The sequence below is a fragment of the Pseudoliparis swirei genome, unplaced genomic scaffold, assembly GCF_029220125.1.
Source record: "Pseudoliparis swirei isolate HS2019 ecotype Mariana Trench unplaced genomic scaffold, NWPU_hadal_v1 hadal_27, whole genome shotgun sequence".
NCBI classification, from domain to species: domain Eukaryota; kingdom Metazoa; phylum Chordata; class Actinopteri; order Perciformes; family Liparidae; genus Pseudoliparis; species Pseudoliparis swirei.
In genome coordinates, this window is record NW_026613263.1 from 62,741 (window position 1) to 89,591 (window position 26,851).

The 26,851-nt window shown below is 51.5% G+C and overlaps 2 protein-coding genes across 4 annotated transcripts; one reads left to right on the top strand and one right to left on the bottom strand.

The window, feature by feature from the left end:
- On the top strand, positions 1 to 23,444 carry slc26a5 (solute carrier family 26 member 5). Of its 3 annotated transcripts, none has more exons than XR_008831131.1 (18): positions 1 to 402; positions 734 to 999; positions 1,510 to 1,649; positions 2,063 to 2,173; positions 2,830 to 3,008; positions 3,090 to 3,254; positions 3,323 to 3,558; positions 6,210 to 6,357; positions 7,048 to 7,161; positions 7,235 to 7,312; positions 7,377 to 7,472; positions 7,605 to 7,711; positions 7,786 to 7,855; positions 7,937 to 8,029; positions 9,795 to 9,899; positions 10,235 to 10,443; positions 10,916 to 10,970; positions 22,847 to 22,872. XR_008831131.1 is itself a non-coding variant. In XM_056410810.1 (18 exons), the coding sequence occupies exons 2-18, from the start codon at positions 767 to 769 to the stop codon at positions 23,020 to 23,022; spliced, it is 2,292 nt and encodes a 763-aa protein (XP_056266785.1). In that variant the 5' UTR covers positions 6 to 402; positions 734 to 766; the 3' UTR covers positions 23,023 to 23,444. The 3 variants fall into 3 exon arrangements, 2 of the variants coding, with proteins under 2 accessions (XP_056266785.1, XP_056266786.1); XM_056410810.1 differs by having other exon boundaries at positions 6 to 402; positions 10,235 to 10,420; positions 22,847 to 23,444; XM_056410811.1 differs by lacking the exons at positions 1 to 402; positions 734 to 999; positions 1,510 to 1,649 and adding an exon at positions 1,663 to 1,933 and having other exon boundaries at positions 3,090 to 3,558; positions 10,235 to 10,420; positions 22,847 to 23,444.
- Positions 23,399 to 26,832, bottom strand: psmc2 (proteasome 26S subunit, ATPase 2). The gene is made up of 12 exons (XM_056410824.1): positions 26,674 to 26,832; positions 26,418 to 26,455; positions 26,239 to 26,320; positions 26,006 to 26,105; positions 25,705 to 25,836; positions 25,561 to 25,633; positions 25,407 to 25,502; positions 25,173 to 25,337; positions 25,002 to 25,089; positions 24,640 to 24,842; positions 24,467 to 24,563; positions 23,399 to 23,659 (listed from the first exon to the last, which is right to left on the bottom strand). Exons 1-12 carry the CDS (start codon positions 26,741 to 26,743, stop codon positions 23,502 to 23,504), a joined length of 1,302 nt encoding a protein of 433 aa, XP_056266799.1. The 5' UTR covers positions 26,744 to 26,832; the 3' UTR covers positions 23,399 to 23,501.
- Positions 26,833 to 26,851: the final 19 nt, after the last annotated feature.

The following is a 26,851-nucleotide window of genomic DNA, read 5'->3' on the forward strand; positions in this document are numbered from 1 at the left end:
CATGAATGTGATTTTCTGTATCTTTTATTTTGAAATTCTAAATCAGAATATCCCAATATTGGAATAATTACTTTCTTTCATTTAATGTATTCATCATTCATACCATTCATGATTTTTCATCTCTTCATTTAGTTTAATCTATCACTATATCACGTTCACCGGAAGTTCGCTCTTATTTTGAAAACAGTTTTCACACACTCGCACCGTAATGCCTGGTATATACGTGTCCTGAAAAAAATCGTGCGGGCTGGCTTGACTGTGTTTTCCGAAGTGGCGGCTGGCTTGACCGCAGTTCCTCCTGGAAGGTTAAGCTTTAACTCCAGCCGCCGGTTCCCGTGAAGCTGAGCCTCCGCGTCCTCCTCCTCCGGCAGCAGCAGCAGCCTCATCCCGCAGGAGCCGCAGGTCCGAGTCCCGTCTGAACGCCATGTTTATGCTAGCTTGATGCTCAACGGTTAGGGAAGCGTTTAGTTCTCCCGGCCAGGCGAACCGCTCGACCGACGAGCTGCTTCCTCTGACGATGCTGACTGCGAACTGAAGCGAACTGAAGCGAACAGTACACCAGATCTTGCTCGTGAGGCGCGTACGTGTTACAGGCGAGGGTTGACTTACAGACACGAGAACAGGCTCGTGAGGCGCGTCCGCGTCCCTCGGTGAAGCGCGTGCGTGTGTGACCGGCTGTTTACGCTGAGCGGCGGAGCGACGTGGTGTAGTGATCACGTGTCTCTCTCCTCAGGAGAGGAGGGTGGACCTCCCGACCCATGAAGGGATGAGAGACGGAGAGACGAGGGCTTTGGCCGCCATGGCGCCAGAGGAGGCGCCAGAGGAGGCGCCAGAGGAGGCGCCAGAGGAGGCGCCAGAGGAGGCGCCAGAGGAGGCCGACTCACAGCCCACCTACAGGATCCAACGGCCGGTCTACGATGAAGCCTTCCTCAGGTCGCAGCTGCTCCACCGCAGAGGGAACGCCACCACCCTCCGACAGAGGCTGGCGCAGCGGCTCAGGTGAGCTCACGCTGATCGGTCCTGCTGACGTGCTCTTGAGCAAACCCCGGAATCAGTGTCGGGGCACAAGTCCAACAGGAAGTCTCCTCAACCAGGCTGGTCATGGTCGACTGTGTGACTCCAGAACACTCTGAAGATGGATAGATGATGGATAGATGGATAGATGGATGGATAGATGGATGGATAGATGGATGGATAGATGATAGATGGATAGATGATGGATGGATGATAGATGGATAGATGATAGATAGATGGATAGATGATAGATGGATGGATAGATGATAGATGGATAGATGATAGATGGATAGATAGATGATTGATGGATGGATGATAGATAGATGGATGGATGGATAGATGATAGATGGATGGATATGAGGTGTGGGGTGTCCATGGAGCAGCGTAGAGACTGTGTGAAGGCGCTGCAGTATGAATGTGTCCACCAGGGGGCCAGCGAGCAGCACCTCCTCTCCCTGTGTCTCTGAGGAGTGACTCCTGCTCTCCTGGGTCCAGGTGCTCGTCCCAGAAGGCCAAGGCGGCGGCCTTCAGCGCGCTGCCCATCCTCACCTGGCTGCCCTCCTACCCGCTCAGGCAGTACCTGTTCTCAGATGTGGTGTCGGGCCTCAGCACCGGCATGGTGCAGCTGCCTCAAGGTCAGTGACCCCTGGGGGAGGAGTCATCTCCCTGGTGGGAGGAGTCGTCTCCCTGGTGGGAGGAGTCGTCTCCCTGGTGGGAGGAGTTGTCTCCCTGGTGGGAGGAGTCGTCTCCCTGGTGGGAGGAGTCGTCTCCCTGGTGGGAGGAGTTGTCTCCCTGGTGGGAGGAGTCGTCTCCCTGGTGGCAGGAGTCGTCTCCCTGGTGGGCGTCGCCCTAAAAACACACAAGCGGAACACTCCCAGCCGGCCCTGCTGCGTGATGAAGACCTTCTCACATGACTCATGTTGGTTTTGTATCTGGAGCTTGTGTTCCTCTGCTCCTCTCGTTCACCTCTGCGCCTCCTCTGCTCCTCCTCTCCTCCTCCTCTGCTCTGCTCCTCTGGTTCACCTCCTCCTCCTCCTCTGCTCCGCAGGTCTAGCCTACGCCATGCTGGCGGCCGTGCCTCCGGTGTACGGGCTCTACTCCTCCTTCTACCCCGTCCTGCTCTACACCTTCTTCGGCACGTCCAGACACATCTCCGTGGGTGAGGAACCTCCTGGAGCTGCTCCTCCTGTCACGTGGTCACGTGGTCACGTGGTCACGTGGCATCACAGCTCCAGGAGTCCAGACATGAGTCTCTCCACCGGTCTCTTTGCTCGTGACCCCTCAGTGAAGCCGTGACCTGAGGCCTTCAGGCGGACCTTTCACACCTTCATTCATGTTGAGAACATCCTGTGACGCTTGTGCCGCCATGGTTTCCATAAATAGTAAACCTGCCACTACTTTAGGAAATGCAGCAACAGGAACATGACCCCTGGTCCTGGTCCTGGACTCATACCGAGGGGCTCGGGCCGCCCGGGGGGGTCACGCGGGGTCCTCGGCCTACACGGCTGCCTGAGACTACCAGTCCATCCAAAGGATCTGCAGCTGCTCCTTAAAACCAGAGGAGACCAGAAGTGATGACAGGAAGCAGCTGGTGGAGCCCGGAGGGCCGAGGGGGGGGGAGGGTCGCAATAATGTGGCTGCTGGTCAAGTGACACGGGTTCAGCTTTGGGGTCACGGGTCTGAAACTAGCTGACCTCTGACCTTTGAGCCCCTCTGTGGACACACTGACCCTCAGGAAGGCCTGAACCCAGTGACAGAGCACGTATTCCCCCACAATGCACTCTGACAGCACGCCGCTCTGCGTGTGCTCTGCAGGCACCTTCGCCGTCGTCAGCCTGATGATCGGCGCCGTGGTGGTGAGGGAGGCGCCGGACGCCATGTTCTACGTCCCGGCCAACGGCACCAACGCGTCCGCCGTGCTGGACGTGGAGGCCCGGGACGCCAAGAGGGTGCAGGTGGCCGTGGTGCTCACCACCCTGGTGGGCATCATCCAGGTGAGCCTGTTGATTGACCTTTGACCCGTCCCAGTAACGTGATAACGTGACCCCTGCGCGTTGCGCTCCTCCTCCTGTCAGCTCTCCTTCGGCCTCCTCCGGTTCGGCTTCGTGGCGATCTACCTCACGGAGCCGCTGGTGCGCGGCTTCACCACGGCGGCGGCGGTGCACGTGGTCGTCTCTCAGCTCAAGTACCTGCTGGGCGTGAAGACGCGGCGCTTCAGCGGGCCGCTCGCCGTCCTCCACGTACGTCCCGTGAGCTTCAGAGTGGGAGGAGCCCCGAGCGGCGCGGTGACGGTCCTCTGTCCCCACAGAGCCTCCGGGCCGTCCTCGGGGGCGTGGCCGGCACCAACCTGTCCACGGCCGCCCTGGGCCTGGCGTGCCTCGTCTTCCTGTACGCCGTAAAAGACCTCAACGAGCGCTTCAAGAAGACGCTGCCCGTCCCCGTCCCCGGGGAGATCATCGTGGTCATCGTGTCCACCGGCGTCTCCTACGGCATGTCCTTGTCCCAGGACTACGGCGTGGACGTGGTGGGGAAGATACCGACCGGGTAGGCGGAGCCTAGAGAGGGTTCAGAGTCCATGACCAGCACAGACGCTTCAGACGGGGCCCGACATGGAACACCTGGGGAAGGCCTTGGCAGAGTGTTATGATATTCATCTGTTCATTACGCGGAGTTTCAAATAATTCACAAGCTTTTAAAAGAAAGCAAAATATAAGCCGCCATAAGCTCTCATACTGTTTTAATCAAACTATCGTCTCTGTTCATTGGCCATGTGGATGAACCTGTTCATTGGTCATGAGGATGAACCTGTTCATTGGTCATGAGGATGAACCTGTTCATTGGTCATGTGGATGAACCTGTTCATTGGTCATGAGGATGAACCCTGTTCATTGGTCATGAGGATGAACCTGTTCATTGGTCATGAGGATGAACCTGTTCATTGGTCATGTGGATGAACCTGTTCATTGGTCATGTGGATGAACCTGTTCATTGGTCATGAGGATGAACCTGTTCATTGGTCATGAGGATGAACCCTGTTCATTGGTCATGAGGATGAACCTGTTCATTGGTCATGTGGATGAACCTGTTCATTGGTGATGAGGATGAACCTGTTCATTGGTCATGTGGATGAACCTGTTCATTGGTCATGTGGATGAACCTGTTCATTGGTCATGAGGATGAACCTGTTCATTGGTCATGTGATGAACCTGTTCATTGGTCATGAGGATGAACCTGTTCATTGGTCATGTGGATGAACCTGTTCATTGGTGATGAGGATGAACCTGTTCATTGGTCATGTGGATGAACCTGTTCATTGGTCATGTGGATGAACCTGTTCATTGGTCATGAGGATGAACCTGTTCATTGGTCATGAGGATGAACCCTGTTCATTGGTCATGAGGATGAACCTGTTCATTGGTCATGTGGATGAACCTGTTCACTGGTCATGAGGATGAACCTGTTCATTGGTCATGAGGATGAACCTGTTCATTGGTCATGAGGATGAACCTGTTCATTGGTCATGAGGATGAACCTGTTCATTGGTCATGAGGATGAACCTGTTCATTGGTCATGTGATGAACCTGTTCATTGGTCATGTGGATGAACCTGTTCATTGGTCATGTGGATGAACCTGTTCATTGGTCATGAGGATGAACCTGTTCATTGGTCATGAGGATGAACCCTGTTCATTGGTCATGAGGATGAACCTGTTCATTGGTCATGTGGATGAACCTGTTCATTGGTGATGAGGATGAACCTGTTCATTGGTCATGTGGATGAACCTGTTCATTGGTCATGTGGATGAACCTGTTCATTGGTCATGAGGATGAACCTGTTCATTGGTCATGTGATGAACCTGTTCATTGGTCATGAGGATGAACCTGTTCATTGGTCATGTGATGAACCTGTTCATTGGTCATGAGGATGAACCTGTTCATTGGTCATGTGGATGAACCTGTTCATTGGTCATGTGGATGAACCTGTTCATTGGTCATGAGGATGAACCTGTTCATTGGTCATGTGATGACCCTGTTCATTGGTCATGTGGATGAACCTGTTCATTGGTCATGAGGATGAACCTGTTCATTGGTCATGAGGATGAACCTGTTCATTGGTCATGTGGATGAACCTGTTCATTGGTCATGAGGATGAACCTGTTCATTGGTCATGTGGATGAACCTGTTCATTGGTCATGTGATGAACCTGTTCATTGGTCATGAGGATGAACCCTGTTCATTGGTCATGTGATGAACCTGTTCATTGGTCATGTGATGAACCTGTTCATTGGTCATGAGGATGAACCCTGTTCATTGGTCATGTGATGAACCCTGTTCATTGGTCATGTGATGAACCTGTTCATTGGTCATGAGGATGAACCTGTTCATTGGTCATGTGGATGAACCTGTTCATTGGTCATGTGGATGAACCTGTTCATTGGTCATGTGATGAACCTGTTCATTGGTCATGAGGATGAACCCTGTTCATTGGTCATGTGATGAACCTGTTCATTGGTCATGTGATGAACCTGTTCATTGGTCATGAGGATGAACCCTGTTCATTGGTCATGTGATGAACCTGTTCATTGGTCATGAGGATGAACCTGTTCATTGGTCATGTGGATGAACCTGTTCATTGGTCATGTGGATGAACCTGTTCATTGGTCATGTGATGAACCTGTTCATTGGTCATGAGGATGAACCCTGTTCATTGGTCATGTGATGAACCTGTTCATTGGTCATGAGGATGAACCCTGTTCATTGGTCATGTGATGAACCTGTTCATTGGTCATGAGGATGAACCCTGTTCATTGGTCGTGAGGATGACCCTGTTCATTGGTCAGGAGGATGAACCTGTTCATTGGTCAGGAGGATGAACCTGTTCATTGGTCAGGAGGATGAACCTGTTCATTGGTCGTGAGGATGAACCTGTTCATTGGTCAGGAGGATGAACCTGTTCATTGGTCGTGTGGATGAACCTGTTCATTGGTCGTGAGGATGAACCTGTTCATTGGTCGTGAGGATGAACCCTGTTCATTGGTCATGAGGATGAACCCTGATAAATATGGTTTTCTTCGCCTCTAAAGCATTTGAAACATAACCTTTGAACTCCAGACGAGTCATATTTATTTCTGTTGGTTGTATTTTCATAAAACTCATTTCCGCTCCAGGATAACACGAGTGGCGCTCTGTCTTTAGGCTCCTCCCTCCCGCCGTCCCGGACTTCTCTCTGCTCCCCAGTCTGGTCACGGACTCCTTTGCCGTCGCCATCGTAGGATTCTCGATGGGCATCTCGCTCGCCAAGACGTTCGCCCTGAAGCACGGCTACAGCGTGGACGGTAACCAGGTGAGTCTCACCTGGCAACACCAGCTCACCATACATATATATATATGTATCACGTCTCTTGGGGTCATCGGACCCTATGAGACGACATAGATCCTATCTGCTGATGGATCATCGAGGTCTGGGTCGTGGAATTCCTGCTCCTGACTACGCCACTGTCCTGTTGAGACTCCGCCCACTGTTGAGACTCCGCCCACTCCTCCTCCCCACCGCCATCTGCCTGATGGATCGTGGAGGTCTCCATCGTGGAATATGCCTACTATGAACTATTCATACACTCTGTCATATTCATTGAATGTATTTTAACTCTAAATCTGTCCTTCTGGTCACATGACATCTATTGTTCTGTCCATCCTAGGAGAGGGATCCTCCTCTGTTGCTCTCCTGCAGGTTTCTTCCCTTTTTTTCCCCCTGAAGGGTTGTTTGGGAGTTTTTCCTGGTCCGATGTGAGGTTTTGGGGCAGGGATGTCTATGTGTACAGATTGTAAAGCACTCCCAGACAAATTTGTAATTTGTGAAATTGGGCTATACAAATAAACTGAATTGAATTGAATATATATATACACACACACACACACACACACATATATATAATATATACGTGCGAATGACGTGACGAAACCAGTCACGTGAGTAGAGCGTTGTATATTGTCGTGGTGTGAGCGCGGCCTGAAGATGGCTCCTCCCCCTCAGGAGCTCATCGCCCTCGGCCTGTGCAACTTCCTGAGCTCGTTCTTCCAGACCTTCGCCATCTCCTGCTCCATGTCCAGGAGCCTGGTGCAGGAGAGCACCGGGGGCCAGACTCAGGTAGCGCCGTACTTCAGTGTGTCGTCACCCCCCCCCAGCGGGCTGTTGTCACGGTGACCGCCTGTGTGTGCAGATCGCCGGGCTGCTGGCGTCCCTCGTGGTGCTGCTGGTGGTGGTGGCCGTCGGGTTCGTCTTCCGGCCGCTCCCTCAGGTGAGTGACGGAGAGCCTCCGCCTCCCCTCAAGCCGGTCCAGTGACTTCCTGTGTCGTCCCCAGACGGCGCTGGCGGCCATCATCATGGTGAACCTGCTGGGCATGTTCCGGCAGCTCCGGGACGTGGCGGCGCTGTGGAGGACCAGCAGGCTGGAGCTGGTCAGTAGTCCAATGGAGCCCCTCAGGGCGTCACATTGACTGTCCCCATTGACCGTCCCCTGTGCGTCCCCATTGACCGTCCCCTGTGCGTCCCCATTGACCGTCCCCTGTGCGTCCCCATTGACCGCTCAGGCCATCTGGCTGGTGGCCTTCGTGGCGTCGGTGCTGTTGGGTCTGGACTACGGCCTCCTGGTGGCGCTGGCCTTCGCCCTCCTCACCGTCATCTACAGGACACAGAGGTGCTGAGTGTGTCTTGACCTCTGACCTCACCTTTCTGTGTCTTGACCTCTGACCTCACCTGTCTGTCTTCCAGTCCTCAGAGTGCCGTCCTGGGCCACGTCCCTGGAACCGGGCTGTACTGTGACGTGGACGAGTATGAAGAGGTGCGTCTGGGTCGGCGGAGCATCGGCGGTCACTCTGACCTGACTGTTGACCTCTGACCTGACCTCTGTGTTTGTTCCCAGGCAGTGGAATACGAGGGCATCAAGATCTTCCACTTCAACTCCTCCATCTACTTTGCCAATAGCGACCTTTATGTGAACACCCTCAAGGAGAAGGTAACCAGCCATGGGAGGAGGAGGAGGAGGAGGAGGAACATGTGGTCACATGGTCACGCAGACCAGACTTAATAACTCAAACTAACCGGTGAAGTGACGTCATGTAAGAAGTTATCAGCTTTCACAGCACATGCAGGTTCTTTAGAGACATTATAATACGTTGGTGGAGTTGTGGATGCTATACTCTCATGAGCTAACGGGTTGAGGAGGTGGTGAGCTAACGGGTTGAGGAGGTGGTGAGCTAACGGGTTGAAGAGGAGGTGAGCTAACGGGTTGAGGAGGTGGTGAGCTAACGTGTTGAAGAGGAGGTGAGCTAACGGGTTGAGGAGGTGGTGAGCTAACGGGTTGAAGAGGTGGTGAGCTAACGGGTTGAAGAGGTGGTGAGCTAACGGGTTGAGGAGGTGGTGAGCTAACGTGTTGAGGAGGTGGTGAGCTAACGGGTTGAAGAGGTGGTGAGCTAACGGGTTGAAGAGGTGGTGAGCTAACGGGTTGAAGAGGAGGTGAGCTAACGGGTTGAGGAGGTGGTGAGCTAACGGGTTGAAGAGGTGGTGAGCTAACGGGTTGAGGAGGTGGTGAGCTAACGGGTCCTGCTGTAGTCCTGCTGTAGTCCTGACATAGTCCTGCTGTAGTCCTGACATAGTCCTGCTGTAGTCCTGACGTAGTCCTGCTGTAGTCCTGACGTAGTCCTGACATAGTCCTGATGTAGTCCTGCTGTAGTCCTGACATAGTCCTGCTGTAGTCCTGACATAGTCCTGCTGTAGTCCTGACGTAGTCCTGACATAGTCCTGCTGTAGTCCTGACATAGTCCTGCTGTAGTCCTGACGTAGTCCTGCTGTAGTCCTGACGTAGTCCTGACATAGTCCTGCTGTAGTCCTGACATAGTCCTGCTGTAGTCCTGCTGTAGTCCTGACATAGTCCTGCTGTAGTCCTGACATAGTCCTGCTGTAGTCCTGACATAGTCCTGCTGTAGTCCTGACGTAGTCCTGCTGTAGTCCTGACGTAGTCCTGCTGTAGTCCTGACATAGTCCTGCTGTAGTCCTGACGTAGTCCTGCTGTAGTCCTGACATAGTCCTAACGTAGTCCTGCTGTAGTTCTGCTGTAGTCCTGACGTAGTCCTGCTGTAGTCCTGCTGTAGTCCTGACATAGTCCTGCTGTAGTCCTGACATAGTCCTGCTGTAGTCCTGACATAGTCCTGCTGTAGTCCTGACGTAGTCCTGCTGTAGTCCTGACGTAGTCCTGACATAGTCCTGATGTAGTCCTGCTGTAGTCCTGACGTAGTCCTGCTGTAGTCCTGACGTAGTCCTGCTGTAGTCCTGCTGTAGTCCTGACGTAGTCCTGCTGTAGTCCTGCTGTAGTCCTGACATAGTCCTGCTGTAGTCCTGACGTAGTCCTGCTGTTGTCCTGCTGTAGTCCTGCTGTAGTCCTGACGTAGTCCTGCTGTAGTCCTGACGTAGTCCTGCTGTAGTCCTGTTGTAGTCCTGACGTAGTCCTGCTGTAGTCCTGACGTAGTCCTGCTGTAGTCCTGACGTAGTCCTGCTGTAGTCCTGACGTAGTCCTGCTGTAGTCCTGACATAGTCCTGCTGTAGTCCTGTTGTAGTCCTGACATAGTCCTGCTGTAGTCCTGACATAGTCCTGCTGTAGTCCTGACGTAGTCCTGCTGTAGTCCTGCTGTAGTCCTGTTGTAGTCCTGACGTAGTCCTGCTGTAGTCCTGACATAGTCCTGCTGTAGTCCTGACATAGTCCTGACGTGCTGCTGTCTCCTCAGACGGGCGTCGACCCCAAGGCCTTGCAAGCCGCCCGCAACGCCCAAAAGAACCGGAGGGAGAAGAGAACCAGCAACCGAGAGCCGTCACTGGACCTGTGTGGCAAGGTGAGTCCTGACCATGAAGCATCAACGATGACATCATGCTGTGTAGAAGAAGACTAGAAACTAGAGACATGTTTACTGAGGGAAGTAGTCACTATATAGACTTCTATACAACCAGAGGAGCCCCCTGGTGGTCAGGAGAGAGAATGCAGCTTTAACACATGAAGCGTAGACTACTATACAACCAGGAGTCGCCCCCTGGTGGTCAGAAGAGAGAATGCAGCTTTAACACAAGAAGCATAGACTTCTATACAACCAGAGGAGTCGCCCTCTGGTGGTCAGGAGAGAGAATGCAGCTAGTAACTAACCCCAGAGTGCCCGTGTGTGATTGGCTGCAGGCAGCGCAGCAGGAAGTGACCCATGAGGTGTTGTCCTATGACGTCGAGGAGCAGAGCAACGGGAGGTGGGGGTCCCATGAGGAGGGGGCCGTGTTCCTGGAGCCTCTGACCGCCGTCCACTCCGTCGTCCTGGACTGGACTCCGGCCGCCTTCATGGACTCCGTGGGGGCCAAGGCCGTCAGACAGGTTCTTCCCTCTTCTAGTTGAGGGTGTGTTCCCAGCAGGGCCTCGGGGTCAAGGCCTCGGGGTCAGGGCCTCGGGGTCAAGGCCTCGGGGTCAAGGCCTCGGGGTCAAGGCCTCGGGGTCAGGGCCTCGGGGTCAAGGCCTCGGGGTCAGGGCCTCGGAGTCAGGGCCTCGGTGTCAGGGCCTCGGGGTCAGGGCCTCGGGGTCAAGGCCTCTGGGTCAGGGCCTCGGTGTCAGGGCCTCGGGGTCAGGGCCTCGGGGTCAGGGCCTCGGGGTCAGGGCCTCAGGGTCAGGGCCTCGGGGTCAGGGCCTCGGGGTCAGGGCCTCGGGGTCAAGGCCTCGGGGTCAGGGCCTCGGAGTCAAGGCCTCGGGGTCAGGGCCTCGGGGTCAGGGCCTCGGGGTCAGGGCCTCGGGGTTAGGGCCTCGGGTTAGGGCCTCGGGGTCAGGGCCTCGGGAGGCTCTGGACTGTTCGTGGGTCAACGTGTGTGTCCTCTGCAGGTCATCAAGGAGTTCGCGGAGGTGGAGGTTCAGGTGGTGATTGCCGGCTGCAGCAGTGAGTTCTCCTGTGACCTTTGACCTGTGTTCTGTGTATAAGGGGGCCGATCCCCTCAGCACCAAGGCCAGAGGAACCTGGGTCCAACCATGACTCGTCATGAGGAGTCATGAGGGGTCCATGAGTCATGAGGGGTCCATGAGTCATCAAAGTCAAAGTCAAAGTCAGTTTATTTGTCAATTTTCCATATGTGCAAACATACAGAAGATCGAAATTGCGTTTCTCTTCTGTCCAACATAAAGTGAATTGTGCAACATATAGACAACATAGAGTGCAAAAATAGTAAAAAACATGTAAACATATAGACAACATAGAGTGCAAAATAGTAAAAAAACATGTAAACATATAGACAACATAAATTGTGCTAGCAGCATTCAGACATGTGAGTCTGAAAGAGGACGGAGTGGGAGGATGGGGAGTCATGAGGGGTCCATGAGGTGTCATGAGGGTTAGGGTTAGTTGGTCAAATCCACGGATGTTATCACATCTGAAGATTTTGAAGGGGACTCTATTTTCCACCCGCCTTCCCAATCACTGTTCACCCGCGTTCCGGCTTTTCCGGAACATTGTCCGAAGACTCTGTTTGTTCTTGGCTTTTTTCCAAATCAGTTCTTACTTCGTTCAATGTCCTTAACGGACTTGGAGCTGGGGCACAATGTGTCAGGTGATGCCACTTCGCACCCACCTTGCCTCTGACCTGGACCGAGTGTGACGTAACCTCCTTTACTTCGTACGGTCCAGTCCACCTGGGTTCAGTCCACTTTCTTCTGTGAACTTGAACTCTGACCCAGTCTCCTACCTTTACCGGTGTCTCCTTTCCTTCCGGATCGATCGACTGGGCACGAACAACCTGGTTGGAGAGATCTTTGATAAGAGATATTAGTGCAGCCATGTATTCACTCATTTCGATTTTGCTAACATCCAGAGATGGCATATGACCTTCATCTCTGGGTGGCCCGGCATTCTCCTGCCGGTTAACAACTCATGCGGTGACACATGCGTATCCCCACCTGGTGATGTTCTCATCGACATCAATGCCAGTGGTAACGCCTCCACTCATGTAATCTTGGTGCCATCGCACATTTTTTGCTATCTTCCATTTTATTGTCTGATTGGCTCTTTCGACTAGCCCCTGAGACTGAGGATGATATAACGACCCAAACTTGTGGGTTATGCCCAGTGCTCGTTCAACTTCTGCCAAGTGTTGTTGAAATGTGTTCCATTGTCAGACCTGATGCATCTTGAAACTCGATACCTTGAGTGTGTGCGTGTGCACTATATATTTGTGCACAACATTTTTTCAATTTTCTAATGGTTCCCGTCAGGGTCCCTGATTCTAAACCTACTGATATCTGATATATTGGTCTGTACTCGGGGGCCCTCCTCTGGGGACTCTGGCGTTAACATAGATTGTCATGTTCTTCCCTCCCCCTTTTGAAATAGGACGGAATTCCTAAATCCGTCCTTTTCAATAATAATACTCTTAATGAACAGAGTCAACATCTAGAAGAAAAAATAATTAATTGGTGTATTCCAGGGAGCCCTCGTCCTCTCCAGTACACCTGCCTATAACAGCCATTCTATGGTTTTAGAAATTCCTACAGTCTGTTTCATCCTTAAGGGATGCTGATGACGATTAAAATGGAATCGTACGCGGGTTTAATTCTATCTCAACGGGAGCCATCGGAGTCAGTCACACATCAGTTCACCCTTTAGTCCAAAAAGTGTCTGGAAATAAGTTAAGCATGTTGTCAGTGTCCCCATGATCAGTGTTCTCTCTTACTATGTGTGCAGCTAAGCATGTGTTTCTGATACTAACTGGACCTCCGATGTGTGTGCAATTCTGTACATGTTCTCAAATGTGGAGTAATGCCAGTGTTAATTTGTGTGGGCACCAGTCCGTAGCCTCGACCCCTGCTTTCACCACTGTTCTTCTCTTTGCCTCCTCTCTGGAGCAACACTGTGATGTGGAGCTGAGGAGCTGCGGTGTCAACGACTGCATACAATCTGCAGCTCTGGTGTCCATTCACCAGCCGCTGCTACTCCTTGCTTCTCATCTTGTATCAGGGTGCAGTTAATTAAGAGCACAATGTTTTTGGTCTTCTGGTGGCGAGTCGGGATGCAGGACTTTGAACCAAAGTCTCCACTGCTGGATGGTGTCATGCAGAGGTGTGATGTCATCATCATCTACCCTGTCCCACCAGACCTTTTCTTCCTTTTCAGTGTCTCTTTATTCTCCAGTTGAATCATTGGCTGACCCGTGGGCGTGGCACATTTATGTTCAGTGGATACAGTTCGCTGTCAGCTGTTGGATCTGGGCACCGCTAATGTTGTGTCTCTGATCCGGGCCTGGTGCCGTGGATCACTGTTACCTTGTGGCTTTGTGTTGGATGCTTGTTATGGCGGGGTTAGACATTATGGGAGCACTGAAGCGGTCCTGACTGAGACTGCTAACCCTGTGGTAGAAAAGGACAAACATTAGCCCAATGTCCAGCCTGACTATAATTTAAAAGTTATTCATATTCCGTCTAAAGCCTCCGTTGCGCCAACTTCCCCTCACCCACCGTCTTCCCTACGGTGACGCCCAATGTGGGGCTGCTGACCCGCCTGTTGCGGGACATAATGTGTGAGGGAACTGCGGTGCAACGCGGCTTGCTGTGGCTGATGATAGATCGGTGCGTATGGATGTAGCGGAGGGGCTGGATACGGATTATAAGGGACGTATGGTCCAGGTGTTTGTGCTGCTGTCTGCTGCACCGAGGTGCCTTGTGGCTGAAAAACTGTAGTTATGCTTGAAAGGGGTCAAATCTTTAAGAGAGATTGAGGAAAAATGATAATAAAAATATAAAATAAATAACTATAAAAATAAAATAAATAAAAAATAAAATAAAAAAATTAATAACCCACAACCCTGAGATTAAGAGTCTCATGCTCTACCGACTGAGCTAGCCAGGCAAAAAAACAATTAATGAATCAATTGATCAATAAATTTAAAGAACAATTTAAAATAATGCATTTATCTAAAACATTTTTAAAAATCTAATAAAAAATGGTCGTACACTTCCAATTCATAGTATGTCGACCTCAGTTTGGCTAATGTAGTATGTGTGTGTACTTAACCACAAGAAGAGAGGAGAACTCCCTCAGAGCTCAAGTTCAGGTGGAGGCGGAAAGTGGACTGTGCTCCGTCCTGTGCAGGCGGCGCGCTTTGCGGGGGCGTGCAGAGAGTGCAGCTGAGCACAGCGAGGCTATCATCCTAAGTGGGTAGGGGAGGGGCCGCTCCTGTTATTGTATTTTTCAGCTTTTTTCTGGGGATTTTTTCAACTTTAGGTCTAAGCAGTTTATTCAAATCGTCCGCAGATCGAACCTCAGTTATATCAACCTCAGTGTCAGGACTCGTAATTGTATCGTCTTGTTTTACCACAGATATGTCTTCATCAATTACAAATTTGTTAAAATCTTCCTCCGTTTCAAATTCTATAACATCCGACTGAATCATTTAAAACCATATCCAACTTATTTATTACGACTCGAAACTAGTATTTACAGAAACTTGTACAAAAAACACAAAAGCAATTTACACGCTTATAAAAAACATGAAACTCCCAGAGTGGCATCCAGACACCTGTCCGGTCTTCGAACCCGGCACAGTATCCAACCTCACAGAAGCAATTTACACATTCATCATTTTGATCTGCTACGACCGGCAAAGTCCAGAGCACCTCCGCAGAAACCTGTCCGATCTCTTCCAGATACGGCACAGTATTACAGATACTCAGACGCGATTTTACACGGACGTGCTTTTAATATGTTTACGACGTGAAACTTCCAGAGTTTTAATCAGAACTCCGAAGCAATTTCCACGCTCGTTTTATGACGCGGAACTTCTCTTTTTTATGACGCGAAACTTCCAGAGTTTTAATCAGAACTCCGAAGCAATTTCCACGCTCGTTTTACGACGCGGAACTTCTCTTTTTTTATGACACAACACTTCCAGAGTTAATCGTAACTCAGAAGCAATTTTCACGCTCGTTTTACGACGCAAAACTTCTCTTTTTTATGACACAACACTTCCAGAGTTATTCATAACTCAGAAGCAATTGTCACGCTCGTTTTACGACGCGAAACTTCTCTTTTTTATGACACGACACTTCCAGAGTTATTCATAACTCAGAAGCAATTTTCACGCTCGTTTTACGACGCGAAACTTCTCTTTTTTATGACACGAAACTTCCAGAGTTATTCAAAACTCAGAAGCAATTTTCACGCTCGTTTTACGACGCAAAACTTCTCTTTTTTATGACACGACACTTCCAGAGTTATTCATAACTCGGAAGCAATTTTCACGCTCGTTTTACGACGCGAAACTTCTCTTTTTTATGACACGACACTTCCAGAGTTATTCATAACTCGGAAGCAATTTTCACGCTCGTTTTACGACGCGAAACTTCTCTTTTTTATGACACGACACTTCCAGAGTTATTCATAACTCAGAAGCAATTTTCACGCTCGTTTTACGTTATCACATAGTCATCAACAATGCCCTGGAACAGTTTTCTAACACACTTTTAACACTGTAAATCTAATTTTTTTGTTTTATCACTACAATGACTATGACATTTTACTCACGCATCCTCTGGTCAAATTTGGTTTTTTACTATAACTACAATATACACAATTCAATTAAATAGGTTTCTGCGTACCTTTTTATTTGTTCAGGCGCCTGAGACCAGTTGAGGATGGGTGTGTAATCTGCCGATGGACTTCTCTCAGGTTCCTTGGATCTCCAGGTCCCGGACCCTAGGCACGGGTCGGGGGACTCGCACCTCTTCGTCCAAAAATGGTCACCTTTTCACCGTTATATCACATCAGGGTCACCAATTTGTCGAAGGTTGGGAAAAGATGACCAGGACGGCAAAGTAAAATTCAAAACAAAGTGGATTTAATTAAGTGTGGTCGAACAAAAGTCTCAGACACAAAACATTTAACTTTCAGCACGGGCCTGGATGAAGTCAGCTCAAAGCATCGTTCGATAACAGACTGGAGTTCTCCAGGAGAACATGACTATATCTTTCAGAGCAAGCGTGATTAGATAATATAGATGGAGACGTCACTCGGTTTAATCTTTGTCCGTCTCATCGTTGGAGCTCAGGGTGGTCCCACCCTCTGGGCTCACGACAGCAGCACTGGTTGGTTAAAACAGATGGAGGTGTTCCTGGTTTAGACTTTGAACACCTTCTGATGGAGCTCAGGGTGGTCCCACCCTCTTGGCTCACGATCTTCTCGTCATCATCATAATCAGTGTGTGTGTATGTTGTTCTCCATCTAAAGCAGGAGATGTGCAGTTTCTTTAATATAATAGAAACTAAAAGGCATTGAAACTATCTGTTGCTTTCATAAACAAATTCTTTGACGGTGACAGGTACGGCTCTTATTTAAATCTCAATTCTACGACTGAGCGGTCAGGGTGAGGTCAGAGCCAAGGGTTGCACAGAGTTCCTGATTATCTTCCCTGTGTGGATGTCATCTTCTGGCCGAGGTCAAGAAGTGTTTGTTCCTACAGTATCTGTGCTTCTTATCCAGCAGTGTCAGTATGTTCCATGTGGGTGAGCATGCGTATGAGCTGTTCTCTCTGGTCAGAGCCCTAATGTCATAGAAGGACACACAGTTTGGTGCTTCGGGGCCTTAATGCAAAGCGAGTGACATGGGGTACTAAGTATGTATTTTTATATTCTTAACAGTCCATGAGTCATGAGGGTCCATGAGGAGTCATGAGGGTCCATGATGAGTCATGAGGGTCCATGAGGAGTCATGAGGGTTCATGATGAGTCATGAGGGTCCATGAGGAGTCATGAGGGAGGCATGAGGGTTCATGATGAGTCATGAGGGTCCATGAGGAGTCATGAGGGAGGCATGAGGGTTCATGAGTCACGAGGGTCCATGAGGAGTCATGAGGGTCCATGAGGGAGTCATGAGGGTCCATGAGGAGTCACGAGGGTCCATGAGGGAGTCATGAGTCACGAGGGTTGATGATGAGTCACGAGGGTCCATGAGGAGTCATGAGGGTCCATGAGGAGTCATGAGGGAGTCATGAGGGTTCATGATGAGTCACGAGGGTCCATGAGGAGTCACGAGGGTTCATGATGAGTCACAAGGGTCCATGAGGAGTCATGATGAGTCACGAGGGTCCATGAGGGAGTCATGAGGGTCCATGAGGAGTCACGAGGGTCCATGATGAGTCACGAGGGTCCATGAGGGAGTCATGAGGGTCCATGATGAGTCATGAGGGTTCATGATGAGTCATGAGGGTCCATGAGGAGTCACGAGGGTCCATGAGTCATGAGGGAGTCATGAGGAGTCACGAGGGTCCATGAGGAGTCACGAGGGTCCATGAGGAGTCATGACGTTCATGATGAGTCACGAGGGTCCATGAGGTGTCATGAGTCACGAGGGTCCATGAGGGTTCATGAGGAGTCATGAGGGAGTCACGAGGGTCCATGATGAGTCATGAGGGAGGCATGAGGGTCCATGAGGAGTCATGAGGGTCCATGAGGGAGTCATGAGTCACGAGGGTTGATGATGAGTCACGAGGGTCCATGAGGAGTCATGAGGGTCCATGAGGAGTCATGAGGGTCCATGAGGAGTCATGAGGGAGCCATGAGGAGTCACGAGGGTCCATGAGGGAGTCATGAGGGTCCATGAGGAGTCACGAGGGTCCATGATGAGTCATGAGGGGTCCATGAGGAGTCATGAGGGTTCATGAGGAGTCATGAGGGTTCATGATGAGTCACGAGGGTCCATGATGAGTCATGAGGGAGGCATGAGGGTTCATGATGAGTCATGAGGGTCCATGAGGGTTCATGAGGAGTCACGAGGGTTCATGAGGAGTCACGAGGGTTCATGAGGAGTCATGAGGGTTCATGATGAGTCACGAGGGTCCATGATGAGTCATGAGGGAGGCATGAGGGTTCATGATGAGTCATGAGGGTCCATTAGAGGTCATGAGGGTCCATTAGGGGTCATGAGAGGTCACGAGGGTCCATGAGGAGTCATGAGGGTCCATGAGGAGTCATGAGGGAGTCATGAGGGTTCATGATGAGTCATGAGGGTCCATGAGGAGTCATGAGGGAGTCATGAGGGAGCCATGAGGAGTCACGAGGGTCCATGAGGGTCCATGAGGAGTCACGAGGGTCCATGATGAGTCATGAGGGGTCCATGAGGAGTCATGAGGGTTCATGATGAGTCATGAGGGAGTCATGAGGGTTCATGAGGAGTCACGAGGGTTCATGAGGGAGTCACGAGGGCTCATGAGGGTTCATGATGAGTCATAAGGGTCCATGAGGAGTCATGAGGGTTCATGATGAGTCCTGAGGGTCCATGAGGAGTCAGGAGGGTTCATGATGAGTCAGGAGGAGTCATGATGAGTCATGAGGGTTCATGATGGGTCCATGAGGAGTCATGAGGGTTCATGATGAGTTACGAGGAGTCATGAGGGTTCATGATGAGTCATGAGGGTTCATGATGAGTCACGAGGAGTCACGAGGGTCCATGAGGGAGTCATGAGGGTCCATGAGGAGTCACGAGGGTCCATGAGTCATGAGGGAGTCATGAGGAGTCACGAGGGTTGATGAGTCACGAGGGTCCATGAGGAGTCACGAGGGTTCATGAGTCATGAGGGAGTCATGAGGAGTCACGAGGGTCCATGAGGAGTCACGAGGGTTCATGATGAGTCACAAGGGTCCATGAGGAGTCACGAGGGTCCATGAGGAGTCATGACGTTCATGATGAGTCACGAGGGTCCATGAGGTGTCATGAGTCACGAGGGTCCATGAGGGTTCATGAGGAGTCATGAGGGAGTCACGAGGGTCCATGATGCGTCATGAGGGAGGCATGAGGGTCCATGAGGAGTCATGAGGGTCCATGAGGGAGTCATGAGTCACGAGGGTTGATGATGAGTCACGAGGGTCCATGAGGAGTCATGAGGGTCCATGAGGAGTCATGAGGGTTCATGATGAGTCATGAGGGTCCATGAGGAGTCACGAGGGAGTCATGAGGATCCATGAGGAGTCATGAGGGAGCCATGAGGAGTCACGAGGGTCCATGAGGGAGTCATGAGGGTCCATGAGGAGTCACGAGGGGTCCATGAGGAGTCATGAGGGTTCATGAGGAGTCACGAGGGTTCATGAGGAGTCATGAGGGTTCATGATGAGTCACGAGGGTCCATGATGAGTCATGAGGGAGGCATGCGGGTCCATGATGAGTCATGAGGGTTCATGATGAGTCATGAGGGTTCATGATGGGTCCATGAGGAGTCATGAGGGTTCATGATGAGTCACGAGGAGTCATGAGGGTCCATGAGGAGTCATGAGGGTTCATGATGAGTCATGAGGGTTCATGATGGGTCCATGAGGAGTCATGAGGGTTCATGATGAGTCACGAGGAGTCATGAGGGTCCATGAGGGAGTCATGAGGGTCCATGAGTCATGAGGGAGTCATGAGGAGTCACGAGGGTTGATGAGTCACGAGGGTCCATGAGGAGTCACGAGGGTTCATGAGTCATGAGGGAGTCATGAGGAGTCACGAGGGTCCATGAGGAGTCACGAGGGTTCATGATGAGTCACAAGGGTCCATGAGGAGTCACGAGGGTCCATGAGGAGTCATGACGTTCATGATGAGTCACGAGGGTCCATGAGGTGTCATGAGTCATGAGGGTTCATGAGGAGTCATGAGGGAGTCACGAGGGTCCATGATGAGTCATGAGGGAGGCATGAGGGTCCATGAGGAGTCATGAGGGTCCATGAGGGAGTCATGAGTCACGAGGGTTGATGATGAGTCACGAGGGTCCATGAGGAGTCATGAGGGAGTCATGAGGGAGTCATGAGGGTTCATGATGAGTCATGAGGGTCCATGAGGAGTCATGAGGGTCCATGAGGAGTCACGAGGGAGTCATGAGGATCCATGAGGAGTCATGAGGGAGCCATGAGGAGTCACGAGGGTCCATGAGGGAGTCATGAGGGTCCATGATGAGTCATGAGGGGTCCATGAGGAGTCATGAGGAGTCATGAGGGTTCATGATGAGTCACGAGGGTCCATGATGAGTCATGAGGGAGGCATGAGGGTTCATGATGAGTCATGAGGGTCCATGAGGGTTCATGAGGAGTCATGAGGGTTCATGAGGAGTCACGAGGGTTCATGAGGAGTCATGAGGGTTCATGATGAGTCACGAGGGTCCATGATGAGTCATGAGGGAGGCATGAGGGTCCATGAGGAGTCATGAGGGTCCATTAGGAGTCATGAGGGAGTCACGAGGGTCCATGAGTCATGAGGGTCCATGAGGAGTCATGAGGGAGTCATGAGGGTTCATGATGAGTCATGAGGGTCCATGAGGAGTCATGAGGAGTCACGAGGGAGTCATGAGGGAGCCATGAGGAGTCACGAGGGTCCTTGAGGGTCCATGAGGAGTCACGAGGGTCCATGATGAGTCATGAGGGGTCCATGAGGAGTCATGAGGGTTCATGATGAGTCATGAGGGAGTCATGAGGGTTCATGAGGAGTCACGAGGGTTCATGAGGGCTCATGAGGGTTCATGATGAGTCATAAGGGTCCATGATGAGTCCTGAGGGTCCATGAGGAGTCTGGAGGGTTCATGATGAGTCAGGAGGAGTCATGAGGGTCCATGATGAGTCATGAGGGTTCATGATGAGTCATGAGGGTTCATGATGGGTCCATGAGGAGTCATGAGGGTTCATGATGAGTCACGAGGAGTCATGAGGGTCCATGAGGAGTCATGAGGGTTCATGATGAGTCATGAGGAGTCATGAGGGTCCATGATGAGTCATGAGGGGTCCATGATGAGTCATGATGAGTCATGAGGAGTCATGAGGGTCCATGATGAGTCATGAGGGGTCCATGAGGAGTCATGAGGGTTCATGAGGAGTCATGAGGGTTCATGAGGGAGTCACGAGGGAGTCACGAGGGTTCAGGAGGAGTCATGAGGGTCCATGAGGAGTCATGAGGGTCCATGAGGAGCAGTGGCGGCTGGTGAATTTTTGGGGGGGGGGGGGGGGCGCAGTTTAAATAGCACTCAACAATGAGAAGAAAATAGGTTTTGAGTAGAATATTGTAAAAAACAAAGCTTTTTTTCACGAACACAGCGTGCTCAACACTGTTCTAAATATGTCCTTCTGTACACATTGCATCTGTCCATCCTGGAGAGGGATCCTCCTCTGTTGCTCTCCTCCAGGTTTCTTCCCTTTTTTTCCCCCTGAAGGGTTATTTGGGAGTTTTTCCTGGTCCGATGTGAGGTTTTGGGGCAGGGATGTCTATGTGTACAGATTGTAAAGCACTCCGAGACAAATTTGTAATTTGTGAAATTGGGCTATACAAATAAACTGAATTGAATTGAATTGTCCAATAACAACTATCAACACACTGTGACTTTAGAGGTTCAGAGCAGCTTTAAGGAACATTGGGTTGGGTTTCAGAGGTTTGCAAAATAAAAGAGTTTCACCCTCACATGAAAGAGGTTCAGAGCAGAATAGAGTCAGAAAGAGATCACATGTTACATTGGGGGACAGAGTAGAGCCACTACTGTAAAGACAAGTAGCTCCTCTCTTTAAAGTTGGCAAACTTCTCAATAACTCTCTGGTGAAAGTCAATCATGTCTGTAACCAGCCTGTTTCATTATTCTTGAGGGAATGTCTGTTTTTCAGAACTTCTTCGTTGTGTTTCGATGCCAGTTCGGTCTCCTACTGCTCTGCATGAAGCTAACTCGCTAACAGCTGTTAGCGAGTTAGCTCCATGCTGTTAGCTAGATAACTGCGGCAAGATTTGTGCTTTACACTTGTCTGAAGCTCTGTAGATCCCTCACCCCGTCCAGAGAGTTTCAGTCCCAGGACTTTGGAACAACAGACAGGGGAAACAAAAAACGAATTACTCATGGAGCATTCAGCTAACCAGCTCCGGTTAGCATATCGGCTTGAGGAGAATCTCCGGGTGTACGTCCTCCCGCGGTCAGCGCTTTGCTGCTGAATTTTTAATTCCGGATGTTCGGGTCCCAACTCTTTCAGCCTCTTCTTGTCAATATCTGACCGTCGATTGAAAGGTCTTTCGCGTAGAGATACCACAGAGTTTTCAGTCACCGACGCCATGCTAACAACAAGCTTCTGCTAGCTATGTTGCTCGCGTACCTGCGTGGAGGTGGAGGTGGAGCTCCCTGGCAGGGTTGCCAGGTCTGTGAGATAAAACCAGCCCAATATCAGAACTCAAAATATGCCCGTGCCAAACCATATACACTGCTTTTAAAGTCCAACAGCATTGCTATCATTGCCAAATGTATTGTAATATCTACAAAGTAACATGTTTAGTTTGCCAGCATTAAAAGCAGTTTTCCCTCAAGTTATTTCACCTAGGTCCTAAAATGGCCTTGTGTAATTAGATACAGTATATTATCATAAATAAAATGTGTGTACGTGCTGATCTGGAGTCAGTTTGGTAGGATTTGGGTATGAATAAATTATTTCATTTAAAATATGGATTTTTATTTAAAGATATTCATGTAATTTGCATGCAAAATAGGTCTACCCGATCAACGGACAAAAAATTCAACCCGCGCAACACTTCAAAAGTGGCCCGATTCCGCAGGAAAACCGCGGACCTGGCAACACTGCTCTATGGGCTGAGGGAACATACGGGTCTCTGTCTGATCTGAATAGTCCAATCGCGTGCGCACATTTGTCCATGAGGAGTCATGATGAGTCACGAGGGTTCCACATAGTCATCGCTGCTCCGGCCTCCAGGGACCCCATGAGACTCAACAGTTCTAGCTGGAGGTACCAGGCCCGTTTGACTGACCCTGTTCTCCTGTGATCCACCAGGAAGCCTCCTGGACGAGCTGGACACCTTACAGTTCTTCTCTGGGGTCGTGACCCCGGCGATGGCGTTCCCCACCGTGCACGACGCCGTGCTGCGCTGTCGCCGCTCGCCGGCCGATGGAGCGGCGCAGCGGTTCCACCCGGAGCCGAGAGGAGCGGACGGGGGTCCTCCAGACTAGGACTAGCAGCGAGGGCTGGGCGGGTTGAGGTAGAGACGCGTGAGTCACGCTCAAACCCATTGGTCGGTGCTTAGGTGAGGCTCCGCCCCCATGACGACCTCGTGACCTTGGAGACGCTCAGCTCTGAACACAACACTGAGGCTTTAAGGAATCCGGACCGTTAACGACCGTTCCTCTTTGTGTTAAACAGTGGTGTCGGGATCGGGTGCCTACAAGATAATATATTACATATTATATATATAATATATCTATATATAGCTGCTGGTGGAATGACGGTGAATCCTGAAGCTGCTGTAAACGTTTGTTACTGAAGTATTTGGTGCTGAGATCTGGACCAGCTGTTCCCAAGAGGCTCGTGTCACATGTCAACTCAGACTCAAATGTGGAATAAACTTTATTTTTTAAGCAAACAAGACAACAAATGACTTTTTGGGGCAGACTGGTTCTTACAGTGACGCCCCGCTGGACCTCACACACACTCAGTTGTAGGTCATGTATCGGGGCGTGGCGCTGAACTTGGCGTAGGACTTGATGACCTTGTTGATGGCCTCCAGGAAGTCCTTCTCCGTGGCGATCTTCCTGCGAGCCCTGATGGCGAACATGCCGGCCTCGGTGCACACGCTGCGGATCTCAGCACCTGCAGAACACAAGAGGGTTCTGATCCAGACTCCATGGGGGGTAGCCTGGGTTCTGATCCAGACTACACGGGTAGCTCTATTTCAATAATGCTGGTGTTATAATAAAGGAAACATGAGCTTCGGGTCAGGCGTGTGAATATTAGTATATATGTTACCGGTTAAGAGGAAATAAAGACGACACTCCTATGAAAATAGAAGTTTCAGGTTCAGCTAGAAAAGAAAAAACGCTTCATGGTGAGAACTCAAATCACCAGAGAACAAGCTGAGAGCTTCGGAGGAGGAGGAGAGGAGGAGGAGCCTCCAGTCCAGAACTGAAGCGCCTTCTAAAAGGTCTTCTGTGCATATCAGAACAGATTTACCTTCCATACGACTTATGGTCTGTCTACTGCAGTCTGGAGCACATGGAGGTCACACGACAGCCATCATGCTCCACCGGTCCAGACGTGTGAGACCTGCCTCTCCACCGCCTTGTGACGGCCATATAGAAGCAGCTCCACTGTCATGTGATGGTTGTATAGAAGCAGCTTCTTCAGACCTCATCACAAGCAGAAGGTTTGGAGCTTGACTTGAGATCTCTTCATGTGAACATCGCTCCATAGAAACTTGTCATTACCTTTAAAAGGCTAAACTAAACCCAGAGGCACTTTCATTAGCCAGTGTGACAGCGCCCCCTAGTGGCCACACACAAGAACTGCACTGGGTTTCACCAACGATTTGAGGGCACATTTTAAAACTGAGAAACTAGCAGTCGGTATTCCACCGTTCCTGTTGTGAAGCTTCAGGACAGGAAGTGGGAGTGTCCTTACCGGTGCTGTTGGGGCAGAGGCGGGCCAGCAGCTCGAAGCGGATGTCCCGCTCCACGCTCATGGAGCGGGCGTGGATCTTGAAGATGTGCGTGCGACCCTGAAACACAAGCCGTCGGCGTGAGGCGGGCCCCGACAGAACCGCCTCACGCCGCTCTGGGACCGCGCCGCCTCACCTCCAGGTCCGGCAGGCTGAACTCGATCTTCCGGTCCAGACGGCCGGGCCTCATCAGCGCCGGGTCCAGGGTGTCGGGCCGGTTGGTGGCCATCAGCACCTTGATGTTGCCTCGCGGGTCGAAGCCGTCCAGCTGGTTGATGAGCTCCAGCATCGTCCTCTGGACCTCGTTGTCTCCGCCGGCGCCGTCGTCAAAGCGAGCGCCTGGCCGGGTCAAAGCAGCGTGAGGACACTCATTGGACTTTGCTTGATACTGGTTATTAAAAGAATAGCATTCAGCAATTAAATAACAGACTTCATCGTACACCTTCTACGAGTGATCGTAAGGATCTGGAGGCTCTTGGCCGGGTCAACACGCCTCACCTCCGATGGCGTCGATCTCATCGAAGAAGATCAGACACGCCTTTTTGGTCCTGGCCATCTCAAACAGCTCCCGCACCATTCGGGCTCCCTACAGACACCCACACATGAGGTTCAGGTCATCAGGCCTCACGGACCCCACAGCTGCTCCTCCTCCTCCTCTTCCTCACTCACCTCTCCCACGTACTTCTGCACCAGCTCGGAGCCGATGACCCGGATGAAGCAGGCGTCGGTCCGGTTGGCCACGGCGCGGGCGCACAGCGTCTTGCCGGTGCCCGGCGGGCCGAACAGCAGCACGCCCTTCGGCGGCTCGATGCCCAGACTGACGAACCTCTCGGGCTGGAGGAGCAAGAGGACGGGGTTGACTACTGGCCACGCCCCTCACAGGGCGGCGGCGTGAGCACTCACGTGGAGCAGCGGCGTCTCCACCACCTCCCTCAGCTTCTCGATCTGCTCCTTGCACCCGCCCACGTCGCTGTAGGTCACGTCGGGCTTCTCCTCCACCTGCAACACAACCGTGTTTGTTCTGTGTTTGTGTTTTCGCTCTCTCTCTCTCTCTCACCTGCATCATGGTGACAGTCGGGTCGATCTTGGGAGGCAGAGGAATGTGGATCTGGTACTTGTTTCTGTCCACTCTGGGAGGAAAGACACGACATTTAGCAGAGCGCTTCACGATTCTTTGACCTCGCCGCGGAGCGCGCCTCACCCGACCCTCATGCCCTCCTCGATGTCGGTCGGGGCCACCTGGTCGCTCAGGTCCACCACGAACTTGGCAAACTGTTTGACGTTGATGATGTATTTGGGGTCCTCTGAATCTGCGTTGATGATCTTTGTGCATCTGTTGGAAGAACTTTGTTACGGGAGGGGAACGTTGAGAACCATCACTTCAGAGCCATCGCTCAAGAACACGTCTTATTGTTATTGTGACAGGGGGACGTTGAGTTGAATGCAGCAGGAGGGCTGAGCGTCCAACAGAGCCGCCACATGGACCCAGAGCTGATGTTCACCTTGCCACCTGCAGCGGCTGCTCGCTCTGCAGAGTCTGCTTGTCTGCAGCCAGGTCCCAGAGGGCCGGCGGCGCCAGGCCCGTGTCGGACTCCTTGATGCCTGAAAGTCACACAAAGGAACTTCAAACAAAGACACGGCCGTGGTCAAGCGTGGTTCTGGTCACACGGCCGTGGTCGCGCGGTTGTTCTGGTCACGTGGTGGTTCTGGTCGTGCGGTGGTTCTGGTCACCAACCTGTCAGCTCGTTGATCTTTTTCAGCAGCTGCTGGATGTCATCTTCCACCTGTTTGATCTGCCGGGAGTAGGTGCTCTGGCCCTGCGGACACACACGAGTCAGAGCAACGCAGAGGAGCCCGGGCCCGGTGGCCCTGCGCTGGGCCCGGTGGCCCGGTGCAGGGCCCGGTGGTACTTACATATGTCTTCAACAGGGCGATGTCCCCTTCATCCAGAGCTGCGGAGGGAAACGACATGAACCCGTTAGCGAGCTGAGCCGCGCAGTTTAATCCCGCCACATCGTAACCTCTAAAGTCATGGTGACGGCATCTTCTCTGTCCACACTTTGTTATCACGGCCGGAGGTCAGAAAGTAAAGCTAACACACAGCGCTAAGCTAAGTAGCTAATGTCGACGGTTCTCCGCATCTAAGATGTCCTGCAGGGTCTCGACGTACATCGGATCGGGGCGTCGTCCTTCTCCTCTTCCTTCGTCTTCCTCTGGTCGTTTCCCAAGTAGTCCGGCATCTTAAATCTGAAGACCAACGGTTCTCTCAAAGACACGAAGCTGCTTCGGCAGCTAAACTGAACGATTACACAGCAGCTTTGGGTTTCCGCTTGTTACCGGAAATCCAC